This window comes from Rhinoraja longicauda, chromosome 8 (assembly GCF_053455715.1).
Source record: "Rhinoraja longicauda isolate Sanriku21f chromosome 8, sRhiLon1.1, whole genome shotgun sequence".
Classification (NCBI taxonomy): domain Eukaryota; kingdom Metazoa; phylum Chordata; class Chondrichthyes; order Rajiformes; family Arhynchobatidae; genus Rhinoraja; species Rhinoraja longicauda.
Genome location: NC_135960.1, coordinates 54,620,627 through 54,640,691, shown reverse-complemented (window position 1 = coordinate 54,640,691; position 20,065 = coordinate 54,620,627). Strand labels below are relative to the sequence as shown.

At 39.2% G+C, this 20,065-nt stretch overlaps 1 protein-coding gene across 2 annotated transcripts in view; it reads left to right on the top strand.

The window, feature by feature from the left end:
• pde11a (phosphodiesterase 11a) overlaps positions 1–20,065 on the top strand; it is a 160,359-nt gene that overhangs the window by 9,233 nt on the left and 131,061 nt on the right. For both annotated transcript variants that reach the window (XM_078403998.1, XM_078403999.1), the window contains exon 2: positions 19,541–19,699. In XM_078403998.1, the coding sequence (XP_078260124.1) occupies positions 19,541–19,699 (159 nt within the window). The remainder of the gene's footprint in view (positions 1–19,540; positions 19,700–20,065) is intronic.

The window sequence follows — 20,065 nt, the reverse complement described above, 5'->3', positions numbered from 1 at the left end:
CAAGATGTACCTGAGTAATCTTTTGGACAAAATGCCCCTGCTCTCTGACCCTGTTCAATGCTGTTCGTTCCTATCCTGTATAAATAGATCCACTAGCATGAATATACCTGAGCTGGTGCTTTTGTGGTTAGAGGGTGGTGATACCAAATGCTCAAAGGTCTGAGACGGGTCTGAATTCCTGGCCACCGCATAGCTTCCTCGGTGTAACCTGGAGGAAGGGGAGAGGAACATAGATTACAATGTTGTTACTGAACAGCTTTTGACAGCACCGTGAATCACATGGTATCACTCTCAATCTCCTCTGATGCCAACAAGTGCATTGGAAGAGAGTTTGGGTGGATCATTAATGAAGCGACATTAATAATGCCATTGGGATCTATTGAGATGCAACTTTGAAAAAAATCGTTTGCAAGGTTCCCATTTGGCTCTGGGAACAAGAATGCAGCATCAATTGAGCCCAGGCTGTTTGCCATCACTTAATAGAAAAGGAAATCTTGTTCCTGCGTAGGAAAAGAAAACCAGCATCAACAAACATTCATCTAAACGTAATGAAGGACTCCAGATATACTTTGGAGGATAAACCAATAAAGTTACTTGTGCACCAACAACTATTCGTAATTATAAAATCTGGTGGATGTCAAAAGCAGTGGATAGCTTCTTAACTGTTGGATAGCCTACAGTATTTCTGCTATCTTTTTGTCCTCTAAATGGTCATTGTTTCAATTTGGTTCAGAAATGCTTTATTTCGACATTTTAAATTTCTCCCTAGGATTTATCCCTTAAAAAATGGCCATTTAATTAAATGATCCCATGGTTACATTGTATTTTTTGTATTATCGTTTTCTTTAGCTTTTTTGGAAGTTGTAGTTATTTTGTTTAGTTTAGAGATACAGTGTGGGAAGAGCCCCTTCAGCCCACCGAGTCTACACCGACCAACCTTCACCCATACCATCACCAACCATACCAACCATCACCGACCACCGAACACCCATACACTAGTTTAGTTTAGTTTATTATTGTCACTATGTTTTATTTTATCCCAATTTCACATTCTACACACTAGAGGTAATTTACAGAAGCCAATTAACCTGCATATCTTTGAAATGTGGGAGGAAACCAGAATACCCAGAGAAAACCTACGAGGTCACAGGGAGAACGTACAAACTCAGCACAGACAGCACCCATAGTCAGAATCAAACCTAGGTCTCTGGCGCTGTAAGCCAGCAACTCTATCACTGCAAAGAATTTGGCCTGCACAGGGATGTTATGTTATGTTTAATACAAGTTTAAACAAGTATTCTATAAATCTTTAACTATTTCTGTTTCTCTTATGTTTCTCTTTTTTGCAACAAGTTTTTGAAACAAGTTTCTTCCGTTTAGTAACCACAGTTCATTGTGCTGGGCCTTACGTTCTACATAATCTCAGGTAGACACTTGATAGATTGTAAGTGATGGCAAATGTCTAGAAATTTACAATGTTCACTCAGTCATCATTTTTTTTTTCTCCACGAACAATAAATATAAACATTTACTTAATTTTTTTTATTTCAGTATTATTGACATTCTTTTCAATAAATACTTTCCACTTTTTAACGGTAATCTTCAATCTATCTTGTATATTGGGAACAGCAGGATAGTTCAGTCCATTAATATCTCCACAGGACATAGCCAATATTACTATTTTGTAAAAATTGTATACTTTACACTTGACAGCATGAACAAAGATCCCCTTGACAACCCAATTTTAATCTGTCCCTCATGATTCAGCAAAGCTAAACAAGCAAGCTCCCGACGGAAGCTCTATGCGAATATAAAGTTGCACATTCCATATTTATGAGATAGAGAGAAATAAACAAAATCACAAATGTGTGCATGTTAAAATATTAAAGAGCCTTCCTTTCCTCTAATGTGTTGGTGAGAGGCACAAATTCATTGCAGGCCAGAAATTTATTTTATCATGGTAGTAAAGAGCCCCACAACAAAATCGGAAATGTAACAACTATTTAAGGTCCAATTTTCTGAGACATTCAACACCAGCATGGAAGGTTTCATGCAGGCACCAGTAAGTCTAAAGGAAGCTGTGAAGTTATGCTAAGGCTTCATAAATCATAATTTAATCTGTTTATTGACAACAGTTGATGAATTATTATCTTTCTGTTCAAACATTGGCCTCTCCAACTTATTCAAATCAGATATCACAGCATCTTGGTGTTGGAAAAAGTTGGAAGTATGAATCAGTTCATGTGTAGTGATTACAGTATGTTCACCAGAAGGATGTGTTGCAGATGAAAACGGGTTGGATTCCTTTGTGTAAAGCTCAATTATGTGAACTGGGTAGCATCGCAGAAAATTTAGAATAAGTTGAATGCACACTCGTATTTTGTTGGCTAAAAGGAACTATGTAAAATGAGAAAAAGAGGAAAACATGTTAAAGAATGAATGAACAAAATTCAACAAGCTGATCTGAATGTATTTGCACAAAATTATAACAAGATTCTGTTGTCTGAGTATTTCCAGAGGGGTTAATCATCTCTGTTGAAGCATCTGACGTTATGTGCAAAGATTGGCTCAGCACAAGGGATAACATCACTGGAATTGTGGTTAATAAACAGGAAAATGTTGCTTAAATGCCTCCAGAAGGAATAAACATTATTAAAACCATTTATCTTTTAAAGAACTATTGTCAAAAAAACTCTTCTACATAAGGTTTTATCTGCTCAATTAATTTACTAAAAGCCTTTGAATACAACCATTGATGACTTTAATATAACCTCAATCTATGAAACAGAAATACTGAAACAAATGTGTTTCTGTATTAAATGAAACAGAATTTATCAGTGCGTTTGGATAACAAATATTTTGTGATATCGCGTATCATGGTTTATTCAATGAGTTGGAGCAGAGATACCTTTTAAAACATTATAAAGCAGAAATGCTTTATTTCGACATTTTAAATTTCTCCCTAGGATTTATCCCTTAAAAAATGGCCATTTAATTAAATGATCCCATGGTTACATTGTATTTTTTGTATTATCGTTTTCTTTAGCTTTTTTGGAAGTTGTAGTTATTTTGTTTAGTTTAGAGATACAGTGTGGGAAGAGCCCCTTCAGCCCACCGAGTCTACACCGACCAACCTTCACCCATACCATCACCAACCATACCAACCATCACCGACCACCGAACACCCATACACTAGTTTAGTTTAGTTTATTATTGTCACTATGTTTTATTTTATCCCAATTTCACATTCTACACACTAGAGGTAATTTACAGAAGCCAATTAACCTGCATATCTTTGAAATGTGGGAGGAAACCAGAATACCCAGAGAAAACCTACGAGGTCACAGGGAGAACGTACAAACTCAGCACAGACAGCACCCATAGTCAGAATCAAACCTAGGTCTCTGGCGCTGTAAGCCAGCAACTCTATCACTGCAAAGAATTTGGCCTGCACAGGGATGTTATGTTATGTTTAATACAAGTTTAAACAAGTATTCTATAAATCTTTAACTATTTCTGTTTCTCTTATGTTTCTCTTTTTTGCAACAAGTTTTTGAAACAAGTTTCTTCCGTTTAGTAACCACAGTTCATTGTGCTGGGCCTTACGTTCTACATAATCTCAGGTAGACACTTGATAGATTGTAAGTGATGGCAAATGTCTAGAAATTTACAATGTTCACTCAGTCATCATTTTTTTTTTCTCCACGAACAATAAATATAAACATTTACTTAATTTTTTTTATTTCAGTATTATTGACATTCTTTTCAATAAATACTTTCCACTTTTTAACGGTAATCTTCAATCTATCTTGTATATTGGGAACAGCAGGATAGTTCAGTCCATTAATATCTCCACAGGACATAGCCAATATTACTATTTTGTAAAAATTGTATACTTTACACTTGACAGCATGAACAAAGATCCCCTTGACAACCCAATTTTAATCTGTCCCTCATGATTCAGCAAAGCTAAACAAGCAAGCTCCCGACGGAAGCTCTATGCGAATATAAAGTTGCACATTCCATATTTATGAGATAGAGAGAAATAAACAAAATCACAAATGTGTGCATGTTAAAATATTAAAGAGCCTTCCTTTCCTCTAATGTGTTGGTGAGAGGCACAAATTCATTGCAGGCCAGAAATTTATTTTATCATGGTAGTAAAGAGCCCCACAACAAAATCGGAAATGTAACAACTATTTAAGGTCCAATTTTCTGAGACATTCAACACCAGCATGGAAGGTTTCATGCAGGCACCAGTAAGTCTAAAGGAAGCTGTGAAGTTATGCTAAGGCTTCATAAATCATAATTTAATCTGTTTATTGACAACAGTTGATGAATTATTATCTTTCTGTTCAAACATTGGCCTCTCCAACTTATTCAAATCAGATATCACAGCATCTTGGTGTTGGAAAAAGTTGGAAGTATGAATCAGTTCATGTGTAGTGATTACAGTATGTTCACCAGAAGGATGTGTTGCAGATGAAAACGGGTTGGATTCCTTTGTGTAAAGCTCAATTATGTGAACTGGGTAGCATCGCAGAAAATTTAGAATAAGTTGAATGCACACTCGTATTTTGTTGGCTAAAAGGAACTATGTAAAATGAGAAAAAGAGGAAAACATGTTAAAGAATGAATGAACAAAATTCAACAAGCTGATCTGAATGTATTTGCACAAAATTATAACAAGATTCTGTTGTCTGAGTATTTCCAGAGGGGTTAATCATCTCTGTTGAAGCATCTGACGTTATGTGCAAAGATTGGCTCAGCACAAGGGATAACATCACTGGAATTGTGGTTAATAAACAGGAAAATGTTGCTTAAATGCCTCCAGAAGGAATAAACATTATTAAAACCATTTATCTTTTAAAGAACTATTGTCAAAAAAACTCTTCTACATAAGGTTTTATCTGCTCAATTAATTTACTAAAAGCCTTTGAATACAACCATTGATGACTTTAATATAACCTCAATCTATGAAACAGAAATACTGAAACAAATGTGTTTCTGTATTAAATGAAACAGAATTTATCAGTGCGTTTGGATAACAAATATTTTGTGATATCGCGTATCATGGTTTATTCAATGAGTTGGAGCAGAGATACCTTTTAAAACATTATTAAAGGCATAATAACTGAATTATTTACTTCACAACAAATTGAAATAATAATTAATGATAACATTTTTGTTAATAGCTAATAACCGTTATAAATATTTTTGTATGATTCCTGAATCTTATATTTACAGTTATTCATCAAAGTAACAGAGAGACATTTATTGAATATTAATAATGGTACATTTAAAAAAAGTGATTGGTCAATTATTTCTTGCTTAACTTGGGAAATATGGGACTTTGCTTAAAGCAAACAAAAAATTTATAAATAAAATTGCAGTTATTGCTATGAAGAACAGCTAGCCTTTTTTAAATTAAGACTGAAACAATGGTGTTATGTTGGGTTTTATTGTAAATTGTGCTGCACTTCATTGTGATGAGGAAATGGTAATGTATCTCCAGTGTCAGATTCATAGAATAACATGCATTTGCCGCATTGAAGGAGGCCATTCTGCCCATTATGTTTGTGCTTGTTTCTGGTCAGATCTGGATCTGATGTTAAACTGATGTGGTGTGTTCTAGAGAATTGGTTTTGATACTGCCTATGTGTATTAATATATATACCAGATAAGACCGAGGTTCATGTGCATCTCTTCTAACCTCATCTATTGCATCCGGGGTTCCCGGTGTGGTCTCCTGTACATTGGCGAGACCAAGCATAGACTAGGTAACTGTTTCGTTGAACACTTGCGCTCGATCTACCAAGATCTACTGGATCTCCCGGCTGCTAACCATGTTAACTCTTCTTCCCATTCCCAAACTGACCTCTCTGTCCTGGATCTCCTCTGTTATCAGAGTGAAGCCACACACAAATTGGAGAAACAGCACCTCATATTCTGTTTGAGTAACTTGCAATCTAACGGTATCAATATTGATCTTTCTAATTTTAGGTAATTAACCTACAACCCCCATCCCCCCTTCTCCCCCTCACCTTTTGGTACCCCTTCTCTTCCCTAAGCCCCACCTGGACCTGCACACATTTATCCCCTTCCCCATCCTCATGCACCTATATTGCTTCCTCTGTCTTACATCTCTGGCCTTTGTCCAATCATCTGCCTATCAATCCCCACTCCCTTCACCTATATCCACCTATCACTTGCCAGGCTTTGTCCTGCCTCTCCTATCTTCCAGCTTTCTTCTCCCCCCCACAATCAGTCTCAAGCAGAGTCCTGACCCAAAATGTCAGCTATCCATGCTCTGCAGAGATGCCGCCTGACTCAATGAGTTATTCCAGCACTTTGTGTCTTTACTCGTATTAATTTAAACTGGGTTAACAATTGGACATGGAAACGACTGGCAATATTTTTGATTTTTGATTTGGATCAGGGACCTCCATGTGTGTGAAGTGTTATTCTATGGTTGTAAGGGTGCAGTTCATAGAATGGAACAGTTATTGTTGACAGTCAACCTCTTCTATGTGGATAGAAGTCTGAGGAAGGGTCCTGACCTGAAACAGCCTACGTTACAAAGCATGATGATCAAATACCAGCAAAACGTGATCTTGCCAGGCTGCAATTATCTTGTGATTAGATGCATCAAAGGCTGCATCCATTTTTTTTATCCTTTCTCAGCTCAGGAAATTTCAGCTTTGAGAGCTGGACAAAAGTGATTTTGTCTCCTTCTGGGAAAGAAACGAATCAGGCAAGATAGCATTGGCTTTATCGATTCTAATAGACTCCAAATGGCATGTGTGGCACAAGCATGTACTTCTGAAGCAAAGTGGTAATGGGGTTTGTGCAAGTCCCTGACAAGTGCAAGAAATATGCAGAGCAGGCACCTTATGACACCAGTGAAGCTTTAACTCCAAGCTGATGGCTGTTCTTCTCACTGATATCTCCACCTTCCAGCTTATGGTCCCCCTTAACCTTGCCCAGATGAACATGTTGTTATGTAGCTTAAAATCTACATCTCCACCACAACCCTAGAACTGGATAATTACTTCAATTCTACATGTCTTGGCTGTTTTCTATAGATGTTTATGACAAACAACTGTGAACAAATACTGTAGTGTGAAGTACATTTCTGCTGGCATCTCGGCTTCTCCACAAAGCTCCTCCTTCCGCACTAGGGTCGTATTGGCATCAGGTGTGACGGACAATGAGAAGCTGCAAGCAAAGTGGGACAAACTGATAAGAAGACACATCAATGATGACCAACCTGCGAGATGTCAATTCTTCACTACGAGGACTGACTCTGAAATCTGCCACAACTCAAATCCGACGACAAGCCTCTCTTTGCCAAGGGCTGCTAAAGTAACTACATACATCTCACAAAATGGGAATGTTCTGCCTGAGCCAAGACCTTTGACTGCAATGAGAGGAAACCCCTGCAATTCCTTTCCGAGGATCCTCTATGTTAGTGACTAAGCACTGAAGTATTCTCTACATTGGAACGAGAGATGACATGGTGAATGGTCGCAGAAGAAGATTGTCTGGTTCCTCATAGGCCGCTAATCTTGATATTGGCAACATTATCCAACTTTACAACAGGGGCAAAAAGGGATGACTTCATTATATTCCCTTTTAACACAAAAACCCCCCAATTATAGTGAGCCCAAATGGCTTTGATTCCCACATGACACAACTGATATGTGAACGTTAGCAGCTGATAATGCAGGTTAATATCTGGTATCATGCCACCAGTGCCTTCCTTCCACAGCCATCCTGTGCGCCAGTTATAATTCAGGGCAGTCCGGTGGGGACACCCATCAAATAAGAGAAGGGATATCGCCCCAGGAGGCCACAAGAGTTGCAAGGGTGCTTGGTTTAGGTAGTTGCAAACACTACTAAATATGACACGAACGAACCTATAGACCTGGAAATGTCTGAAGAGTTTGCACAGTTCTTGTTTTGTATATATTTTTAAATTCTCAATAAAGTTTATTTTTGGAAATAAAAGAGTTGTAATTCAATGGCCACAGCAAAACAAAGGGCAGCTAACGGCGAAGCCAGCAGTGGAGCGGGAGGTCATAGGTGTCAGTATCCGACCACCACTTCATCACTGACTTCAACGTTTCACTAGGTTCACTAGGTTAATTCCCGGAATGGCGGGACTGTCGTATGTTGAAAGGCTGGAGCGATTGGGCTTGTATACACTGGAATTTAGAAGGATGAGGGGGGATCTTATTGAAACATATAAGATAATTAGGGGATTGGACACATTAGAGGCAGGAAACATGTTCCCAATATTGGGGGAGTCCAGAACAAGGGGCCACAGTTTAAGAATAAGGGGTAGGCCATTTAGAACGGAGATGAGGAAGAACTTTTTCAGTCAGAGTGGTGAAGGTGTGGAATTCTCTGCCTCAGAAGGCAGTGGAGGCCAGTTCGTTGGATGCTTTCAAGAGAGAGCTGGATAGAGCTCTTCAGGATAGCGGAGTGAGGGGGTATGGGGAGAAGGCAGGAACGGGGTACTGATTGAGAGTGATCAGCCATGATCGCATTGAATGGCGGTGCTGGCTCGAAGGGCTGAATGGCCTATTCCTGCACCTATTGTCTATTGTCTATTGTTTCATTGCATGGGCGTGGAAGACTGAGACAAGCTGAGCTGTGAGGAGGACTTGGCTAATGCTTGCCTATGGAAACATGAGCCACTGCAGACCACGATCTGGCCCTGAGCTCCAGCTCATTTTGCATTTTAATAACGTATACATCACTACTTTTCTGAAAAACCTGTATACAATTGTTGTGTAAGTGAGGGTGAAGGAGTCTGGAGATCTATGGAACAGTGCGACAATGCTAAGAACTATATTCTGCATCCTGTATCCTCCCCCTTTGCTCTACCGATTGTACTTAGGGTTGGCTTGAATACATTTATTTAAAGCATTATCTGATCAGTTTCCATGCTGTATCTCTAAACAAATCTAAATGAAACTAAACTAAAGTGAACTAAACAGCATTCAAAACAAAGCTTTTCACTGACCCCGAGTACACATGAGAATAATAAAACTAAACCTAGATCTTGTGTGTTTACCCGTTCATAGTGCCTTGCAATTTATGCATTTAGAATTAAATAAAACCAAAACTGAAGGTGAGGTACAGAAGAAAAATAAAGGATAAGTGCATAAACATTCACAGCAGAATGTCAGACTGCCACGGTATTCAGGAGAAATGATAAATACATTTAAACAGTGACATGCATTGTGATGTTCTGAACCTCATACCACAGGATGACTAACTTGGTGAACCAATACTGACAGATGAAGATGAAAGAAGGATACTAGTTGGTAAACAGGAACTGAATCTGCAGTACTTCCAAAGCCCTAGTAATTAATAGCCAGGGGGAGAAGGGAAGGTGTAAATGAAAGGTCAGGGGAGGTAATAGAGGGGCTCTCATTACACATCTCAGTAATTGGTAATAAGTATACAGATGCCCCCCGTATTACGTCAGGATTATGGCCCGTGGACCCTTGTGTAAGTCAGATGTTATGTAAGTCGGAAGACCATGTGGTAACTCCCACGCAGAGACCATGTGGGAGCATCCACGAGAACAGCTGACTGGCTTGAGGAAGCTGCCACATCCAATGGCCGTAGTGCACAACCCGGAAATAAAGCAGTGGGATAAAGAATCGGTTACGTAAGTGCGAGTTTACATAAGTCGCAAGTTCACAAGTTATAGGAGTAGAATTAGGCCATTTGGCCCATTGGGTGTACTCCAACATTCAATCATGGTTAAGATAGACACAAAAAGCTGGAGTAACTCAGCAGGACAGGAATGGGTGACTTTTTGGGTCGACCCTTCTTGATCTCTACCTCCTAATCCCATTTTCCTGCCTTCTCCCCATAACCCTTGACAACCATTCTAATCAACAATTTGTCTACCACTGCCTTAAAAATATCCACCGACTTGGCCTCCACAGCCCTCTGTAGCTTAATGTAGCACAGATTAATTACCCTCTGACTAAAGAAATTCCTCTTCACCTCCTTTCCAAAAGAATGTCCTTTAATTCTGAGGCCATGACCTCTGGCCCTAGACTCTCCCACCAGTGGAAACATCCTTTCCACATCCACTCTATCTATGCCTTTCATTATTCTGTAAGTTTCAATGAGGTCCCCCCTCAACCTTCTAAACTGCAGCGGGTAGAGGCCCAGTGCTGTCAAGCGCTCATCACATGCTAACCCACTCAGTCGCCTATTACATAAGTCAGGGAGTACCTGCATTTTAAAAACCACTCAATTATTCAAGTTTTTTCCCCTGAAATTTTGAAAATGACAGATTTCCAGACAGTAAATACTATTTTCATTTCTAATATTATAGCATCTCTTGATTTATTAATTGGATTTTTAATAAATAATGGGGTGGAATTGGTTTGCCAAATGGCTTATTATAAATTCATAACATATTTATTCACATTGTAATTTGTCCTATAATGAATCCTTGATTCAGGAATTGTCCTGTCTGACCTGACAATTACCGAACATCACTATTATTTAAGAACATGTGAAAGAAGAACTAATAAACTCGAGGGCAATTGTTGGGAAGTTAACAAGAACTTTCATTAAGAATAAAGCATCAGTAAATATGATTAAAATGTGACTAAATGTACCCTGAGCAAATATGAGATGATCAGAGAGAGATAGCATGGCATGGTTATAGCACAGTCATATATCATTATTCCAATAAATTATGTTGGCAGTAATATAGACAAAGGAATCTCCATAACACTCCAAAAGATACTCGATATGATTCCACATTAAAATTATTTCCAATAATTAGTGTCCATACAATGAAGAAATATTGATTTCTTTAATTTCAAGTAACCTTTGCATTTCATCTCTCTTTGTCCCTCCCCCAACCCAGTCACCCTGCTCTGCTAGTTTTACAATTTGTATCCTCTCATTATCTCCTCCTCCACAACCAACAATGGACTAGTGTGGGCGCCTTGGCCATGTACCTTTTCCCAGTTTCCCTCTGCCCTAACTCTCAGTTTGAAGAAACGTCTCGTCCCAAAACGACACCTATTCTTTTTCTCCAGAGATGCTGAGTTACTCCAGCATTTTGTATCTAACTTAATTATATTCAAAAATGGCTGGGTCAAAAAGGCAACATGTGACAAGAAATGTTTTCTAAAGATTGCTCTGCAAAATCAACCACATATTTTTAAAAATAATTTGGATGCAGAATGATCAATGGAATATAAATTTTGCAGATAACAAAAAGTCAGGAGGAACAGTAAATTGAGATCAATAGGACGGGTGCCAAAGGAGCATAAACATTTTGTGAATGCAACTGGATTCAAGGGCGGCACGATAGCGCAGCGGTAGAGTTGCTGCTTTACAGCGAATGCAGCGCCGGAGACTCAGGTTCGATCCTGACTACGGGTGCTGCACTGTAAGGAGTTTGTACGTTCTCCCCGTGACCAGCGTGGGTTTTCTCCGAGATCTTCGGTTTCCTCCCACACTCCAAAGACGTACAGGTATGTAGGTTAATTGGCTGGGTAAATGTAAAATGTAAAAATTGTCCCTAGTGGGTGTAGGATAGTGTTAATGTACGGGGATCACTGGGCGGCACGGACTTGGAGGGCCGAAAAGGCCTGTTTCCGGCTGTATATATATGATATAATATGATATGATAATACAGAAAGGTCATCAGAAAGGACTGAAAAGCATTAGAATATTTTCTAAATGGTGAAAAATTAGGAATTGATGAGGAAAAAGGAGATAGACAATAGACAATAGGCAATAGGTGCAGGAGTAGACCATTCGGCCCTTCGAGCCAGCACCACCATTCAATGTGATCATGGCTGATCATTCTCAATCAGTACCCCGTTCCTGCCTTCTCCCCATACCCCCTGACTCCGCTATCCTTAAGAGCTCTATCTAGCTCTCTCTTGAATGCATTCAGAGAATTGGCCTCCACTGCCTTCTGAGGCAGTGAATTCCACAGATTTACGACTCTCTGACTAAAAATGTTTTTCCTCATCTCCGTTCTAAATGGCCTACCCCTTATTCTTAAACTGTGGCCCCTTGTTCTGGACTCCCCCAACATTGGGAACATGTTTCCTGCCTCTAACGTGTCCAACCCCTTAATAATCTTATATGTTTCGATAAGATCCCCTCTCATCCTTCTAAATTCCAGTGTATACAAGCCTAGCCGCTCCAGTCTTTCAACATATGACAGTCCCGCCATTCTGGAATAGGTTCAAAAATCGAGTATTCAGATGCAAATTTCAGATTCAGATGCAAATAGCAAGTCTTCTTCCTCTACGTAAAGCAGTCTATAAGGTCTCGACCTGAAAAGTCACCTTTTCCTTTTCTCCAGAGATGTTGCCAGATCTGCTGAGTTACTCCAGCATTTTGTGTCTATCTTCAGTGTAAACCAGTACATCTACAGTTCTGTCCTACACTAGTTTCAATGGTCCAGTGAGTTTTTTTTGCATCTGAATTGCTACTTGCTACTATTGTATAGAGTCGTCGAACCCATCATAGAGTGTGAGTGCATTAGGCACTCAGGAGGGCTTATGGAAGGGGTGCAATTTATGAAAATTATGGAAGTATTCAGCAGGTTAGGTAGCTTCTTTGGCTAAAAAAAAACAGAGTTAATGGTTCAGCTGACCTTCAGCCTGAAGAAGGGTCCTGACCAGAAATGTCACCTATCTATGTTCTCTAGAGATGCTGTCTGACCCGTTAAGTTACTTCAGCATTTTGCGTCATTTTTTGTAAAAAAGCTTCTGCAGTTCTTTGTTTCTACTTCTTAATGTTTTAGGGGATGACCTTTCTGTTGGCAAGGTCATGATTGGTTTTCCCACTTGCAAAGGTCAGCCCGTAGGCAATGGATTATTTGGAGTAAGGGGAAGCTCTAGCAAGGCATTCAGACAGATCTGTGTGTACCTAACCCAGTTAATATTACCCATCTCTTCCCATGAAGCTTGTCTGACACTGGGGCACCACAAAGTGATCTAATTCCAAGAGAGAATTTGATCTTACTCTAGTCATAAAAACATTATTTTCAATTCCGAAGGTAGACACAAAATGCTGCAGTAACTCAGTGGGTCAGGCAGCATCTCAGGAGAGAAGGAATGGGTGACGTTTCGGGTCGAGACCCTTCATCAGTCTGGAGAAAGGTCTCGACCCGAAACGCCACCCATTCCTTCTGTCCTGAGATGCTGCCTGACCCGCTGAGTTACTCCAGCATTTTGTGTCTACCTTTGATTTAAACCAGCATCTGCAGTTATATTCCTACACATTATTTTCAATTCCTGTCACTTCGGTTCAGTACTAATTTAGAGGTACTGCAACATCTAGCCCCATCCTTTCTATTTGCTTCATAAAAATCTTTTTAGCTCCCTGACAATATTTTAATTGTTGGTTCCCACTGCAATTCATCTTGTTCTCTGCGACTGTGCTTGTTTTGTTGTTGGCTGCAAGCATTTGGCCATTAAAAGTACGGATCTGCTAAAATACCAGATATATGGTGAATAATAGTAGTGAGATGAATTATTGTGGAACATGAATAGGTGATCGTGGAAAATGTACACCGCTACCCGTAATTGGCTGCGCCTTAATTAGAAAGGAGTTTGTTTGTTTTCAGCATAAATAACAACTCACTTACATTACTCTCTGTCGAAGTTCTACACATTAGCTTTAGATACCAATCTTTACCTTTGACATTGACTGTTCTACAGTCACAGAGATGATATGAAATCTTGAATTTTCAATGCATTAAGTAAATGTGTTGGCAGGGGTGTTGCCAGTGTTTTCCCTTGATCTGGCAGGCTCCACGAATTCCCATTCACAATGTGCAACAGATTACATTGTCTGATTTAATAAGTTACACAAAAGTGTTGCAGCCAGAATTGCAGATTCTGGAATTATTCTGGAATTATTCCATATAATGGAATAGAATAGTAGTCATTTCTAGTTCAAATCCAAAGGGTCATAAAATCAGAAGTTCATAAGTTCTCGGAGCAGAATTAGGCCATTCGGCCCATCAAGTCTACTCCACCATTCAATCATGGCTGATCTATCTGTCCCTCTCAACCCCATTCTCCTGCCTTCTCCCCATAACCCCTGACACCCTTACTAATTAAGAATCTGTCAATCTGCACTTAAAAAATATCCATTGACTTGGCCTCCACAGTCGGCTGTGGCAATGAATTCCACAGATACACCACCTTCTGACTAAAGAAATTCCTCCTCATCTCCTCATGGCCTCTGTTCTTAGACTCTCCCCCTAGTGGAAACATCCTCTCCACATTCACTCTGTCCAGGCCTTTTACTATTCGGTAAGTTTGAATGAGGTCCCTCCTTATCCTTCTAACTCCAGTGACTACAGACCCAATGCCGTCAAATGCTCATCATATATTAACCAAGTCATTTCTGGGATTATTCTAGTAAATCAGTTACTATAAAATCAAATCATTACTTTATCTTAACAGGTTTTCAAAGTAAACAATGCTCAAGGCATGCAGCTGGGTATACACTTGCTCCTACATTTTTAGCTTACAATGAGTTTCAAATGACCTTAATATCACCAATCTCTACTTTGAATAGTTTCATTGACTCCTTTTCCACAGCTCTGTGATGTAAAGAATTCCAAAGATTCATGATCCTCTGAGAGAGGAGATTCCTTCTCATCTAACTCCTAACTAGTGACATCTTAGTCAAAAATTATACGCCTGCTTACAGATAACCTCACTTGGGGAACATCTACTTTGTCAATCGCCTTCACAATCTTACACATTTCAATACTATCACTTGTTTCTGTTCTTAACTTCAATAAGGTTAGGCTCAATCTCTTCAGTCTCTCTTTATAGATCAACATGCCCCAGTTTTGTCAAATTAAGAAACAGAAAATTCTGGCAGCTCTTAGCAGATCAGGCAACATCTGTGGAAAGAGAAATAGAGTTAACGTGTCAATCTAACCCATTGTCAGGACTGAGGAAGAGAGATACCAATTTTGTGTAAGATGCAGAGGAAGGCAGAGAGGTGGATAGGACAAAGGGAATATCCCTAATAAGGTGATGCCAGGGTTGACATAAGGATCAGTTGTAGACATCATCTGATCAATGTGTTAATGAGTTAGAAACAGAGAAAGCGAGAGAAATTGGAAAGACAAAAAACAATAACAAAGGAATGTAAATGTTGGGCTGTGCTGATAAAAGAAGAAAAACTGAGCTAGTATCACACTAGTATAACCTGAGGTAGAAAGAGACAGCTCTGATAGAAACAGACAAAGCCAGTTACCTGAAGTTGTAGAATTCAGTATTTGCAACATGGTCGCTCATTTGCGTTTGCTTTGTCTGATCATATTGTTAATGTTGAAAAATGTTCCAGTCAATCACTCCTTCATCAGGAAAGACTGTTTGGGTCCGTGGACAGTGGGAAGGAAAGAGATAAAAGGACAGGGGTTGCATCTCCTATGATTATATGGGGAAATGCTGTTGGAAGTGGAACAGTTGATGGAAATGGCAGAGCAGATAGGAACATTTGACTTTATTCAACGGTTTTGGAATATAAAAGTAGTCAAGTTTTGTCCACTTTACTCTACACGGCTCTAGTGACACCAAAGCTGAAGTTACTGGGCATACCTTTAGAAAGGAGATGAGAAGGAATTTCTTTTGTCAGGGGTGGTGAATCTGTAGAATTCTTTGCTACAGACAGCTATGGGGGCCAAGTCATTGGGTATTTTGAATAGACAATAGACAATAGGTGCAGGAGTAGGCCATTCGGCCCTTTGAGCCAGCACCGCCGCCATTCAATGTGATCATGGCTGATCATTCTCAATCCCGTTCTTGCCTTCTCCCAATACCCCCTGACTCCGCTATCCTTAAGAGCTCTATCTAGCTCTTTCTTGAATGCATTCAGAGAATTGGCCTCCACTGCCCTCTGAGGCAGAGAATTCCACAGATTCACAACTCTCTGACTGAAAAAGTTTTTCCTCATCTCCGTTGTATCTTCCTTAGTGAAGACAGATCCAAAGTACCGGTTCAACTCGTCTGCCATTTCCTTGTTCCTCATAATAAATTCCCCTGCTTTTGTCTTCAAGGGACCCACATTTGCCTTGACTATTTTTTTCCTCTTTACATACCTAAAAAAAAAGGCGGAGATTGACAAAGGTGTAAATTGTAAAGACAATTATTTCTGCTGCAGTTTTAACACACAACTGAGTAATATAATACACATTTTATCTTAATGTTGGTGTAGCAATAATGAAGTAAAGGTTTAAGGATTAAAATAAAACATTAAATTATTTAATAATGCCCTGATGGATAATACTACCGTGTTCTAACATACTTAAACTAAAAATGCTAAATGGTGTGCCTTTGTTAATGAGATGAAATTACTTTGTAAAGTGTCATTAGTTAGCTTGAGGAAAAGTAACTGAGAAAAATGCCTCATTAACCCTTGAGATTTTCGCAGAAAAGAATTGAAGATTTTCATAAACAACTATTGATAACTCCCAAAATATGTTATTAAGCTGAATGTTATAGACTGTTGACTGTGTCCTAATTTTCTCTTCCTCATTCCATTAGTATATTACTGTTAGAGGACTAATCTCTCTTTTTCATATTATTTGAAACAAACTTGAATTTGATTTAATGGGCAGATTTCCAGGTCTCACGGCCTGAAATTGGGTGGCACTGTGGCACAGAGGTAGAGTCGCTGCCTTACAGCGAATGCAGCGCCGGAGACCCAGGTTCGATCCCGACTACGGATGCTGTCTGTACGGTGTTTGTACGTTCTCCCGTGACCTGCGTGGGTTTTCTCCGAGATCTTCGGTTTCCTCCCACACTCCAAAGACACTCCATGTAGGTTAATTGGCTTGGTAAATGTAAACAATTGTCACTAGTGGGTACAGGATAGTGTTAATGTGCGGGGATCGCTGGACGGCGCGGACACGGTGGGCCGAAGGACCTGTATCTCTAAACTAAAATACATTGGTTGAGAATTCCACCTGTGAATGGGTGTTGGCACAAGATGGGTGGATAAAATCGAGTTCCTCAGTACACTTAAGTCTCAGCAGAGCCTTTTGCAAAAAGTTGTATCAACAGTTCAATGTTTTTCCTGTTACCCAACAGTGGGAATCCCCAGAGAATGACATGGGGGATCATGATAATCAAGGGTCAAGAGTCAAGAGTGTTTTATTGTCATATGTCCCAGATGAAATTCCTACTTGCAGCAGAACAGAATATGTAAACATAGTACTCCGTAAATAATATATTAGACCCAAAATGTCACCTATTCTTTTTTCTCCAGAGATACTGCCTGACCTGTTGAATTACTCCAGCATTTTGTCTCTTTTTGGTGGGGCAGATATTAAAATGCTGAATAAATGTGTGCATTTTTGTTTATTTTAGTTTATTCTTGTCACATGTACCGTTTGGAAAAATGTTCCAGTGAATCACTCCTTCATAAGGAAAGACTCTTTGGGTACCTGGACAATGGGAAGGGACGAGATAAAAGGACAGGGGCTTTCCAGGAAAAAATTTCTATATGATATTACTATTTGTGGTTTAATCTTGTAAATTCGTAGTCTAACCTGCAGCATCTGTTCTTGCCTAATTATCAGTAACTTATCTCCATTATCACCGAATCATGTAATACGACGGCAGACCTAATTATCTCACTGCTGTGTCTGTCATTCCAGTTGACAGGGACTTCTGGGCTCGAACTGGGCCAACAATTCCCTTGGCACTAAGATGTAAAGCAAAATGAAAGCATTGAAACATTTTAAACAATACCTTGAAGTAACTCAAGCAGCTAAAATGTTTGTCCAAGCTATCGATGCATCATTTTGTTGTACTATAAGTGAGTAGAAATTGATTTAAGAAACATAAGAAAGAGGAGGAGGTGTAGGTTAATTGGCCTCTTGAGCCAGCTCTGTCATTCAACCAGATCAATTCTCTGCCTCAACACCTCTCTCCTCACATCCTTTGACTCTTACATATCTGGGATAAACCCTATGGGTCCCAAATTGACCCCATCAGTCACCTTGGAACATGAGTGGGAGCAAGTCAGCCTTGATCTCAAGGGACATCCCAAGAAAAAGAAGACATAAAAGATGACTGTACAAGATAAGAAATCGTAGTAATTTGAGTAATGTATTGTCATGGACTGAGGAACAATTAACTAAGAGGGAATGTGCCATTTTCAGGTTAGTAAGCAGCAAATAGTCCAGGGACTACTTGATCCATAATTTGTTCTGAATATCCACTTTTAATAGTTATTCCCGATTTTAAAATATTAAATTTCTCTAGTCTTCCTTCTCAAATGAATAACATCACATTTACCTCCCTAACTCCAGATTCAGAGACAGTTTCTTTCCAGCTGTTATCAGGCAACTGAACCATCGTGCCAACACTAGAGAGTGGTCATGAGCTACCATCTACCTCATAAAAGACCCTTGGACAATTTTTAATCAGATTTTACTGGTCTTTATCTTATACTAAACGTTATTCCCTTTCTCTTGTATTTGTACACTGTGGACGGCTCAATTGTAATCATGTATGGTCTTTCCGCTGATTGGTAGCATGTAACAAAAAGCTTTTCACTCTACCTTGGTACATGTGACAATAAACTAAACTAAACTAAACTAAACCTGCACTATACTTCATCTGTAATCTTCTTGCCCAGTTAGCATAACGTTTCTGCAAATGGTTTTCATCTGTTTTACAAATATCTGTAGTGTTGTATCGATCAGTAGTAAGTATTTGGTTTGATTGCTATTGCTCTCTTATCCAGGAGCAGAGAAGGGGATCGTGATATCTGAAATATACTCCAACTTAATTTGAGCAACCTGACCATACAGTTTGAGTTTAAATTGCTACTTTAGCGCTGTAATAAATACGGATAAACATTGCAAGTATCCAGAACAGGTGGACATTCAGATGAATGGTGATTGCCTATTCAACATTATGGGCTTATCTATTAACACATGTCATGCACTCCCCTTCCACACCATGTCCAAAAATTCAGATCATTTGTTTCAAAATAAGTTTTAAATATTTAAACAGGCTTAGGCTAAAGGAATATTTTAATCAGACAAAGACACAAAGTGCTGGAGTAACCCAGCGAGTCAGGCAGCATCTCTGGAGAAGGTGGATAAGTGACGTTTTGGGCCAGGACTCTTCTTCAGACTTGAAATCTGACATTCTGATTGAGATATTTTATTAGACTTTACAGACTGCATTTGTTCAGTGAATGCAAGCAGTTAGAGTCATAGTCATTGAGTCATATAGCACAGAAACAGGCCTTTTGGTCCAACTTGCCCATGCCAACCAAGATGCCCCATTTAGCTCTAGTCCCACCTGCCCGCATTTGGCCTATATCCCTCTAAACCGTGCTTATGCACATATAGGTTAGGTTTACACATTGGAGAAAGTTCTTTCATTATTTGTTTTGATGTTTTTTATTTCACTAATAGCTGATCAATTGTTTACATTGCTGAAACTAGAATGCGATAACCAATATATTATATTTTCTTTCTTAGGACCGTCGCTTCCGAGATGAAATTGATAAACTGACAGGATACAAGACAAAATCCCTGCTGTGCATGCCAATTCAAAACAGTGATGGGGAGATCATTGGCGTTGCCCAAGCTATAAATAAAAATCCCAGAGGAGCCCGCTTCAGCGAGGATGATGAAGAGGTTGGTTTTCATATCTTGTTCATTTGTGATTCATATTAGTTTTTAAAAAAAGCATAAGTATGATCCAGGAATTGTTTTACATATTTTTCATGGTTTCAATGCACAACTTTGTTAAAGTACAATAAATATCAAACTCGTGTGTAGGAAGGAACTGCAGATGCTGGTTTATACCAAAGATAGACACAAAATGCTGGAGTAACTCGGCGGTCATGCAACATCTCCGGAGAAAAGAAATAAAAGAAATCGGAACTCGAAACGTCACCTATTCCTTCTCTCCAGAGATGCTGCCTGACCCACTGAGTTACTCCAGCATTTTGTGTCTAAATACCAAATTCACTTTTAATTTGAAAAAGAATAGATAGTAGA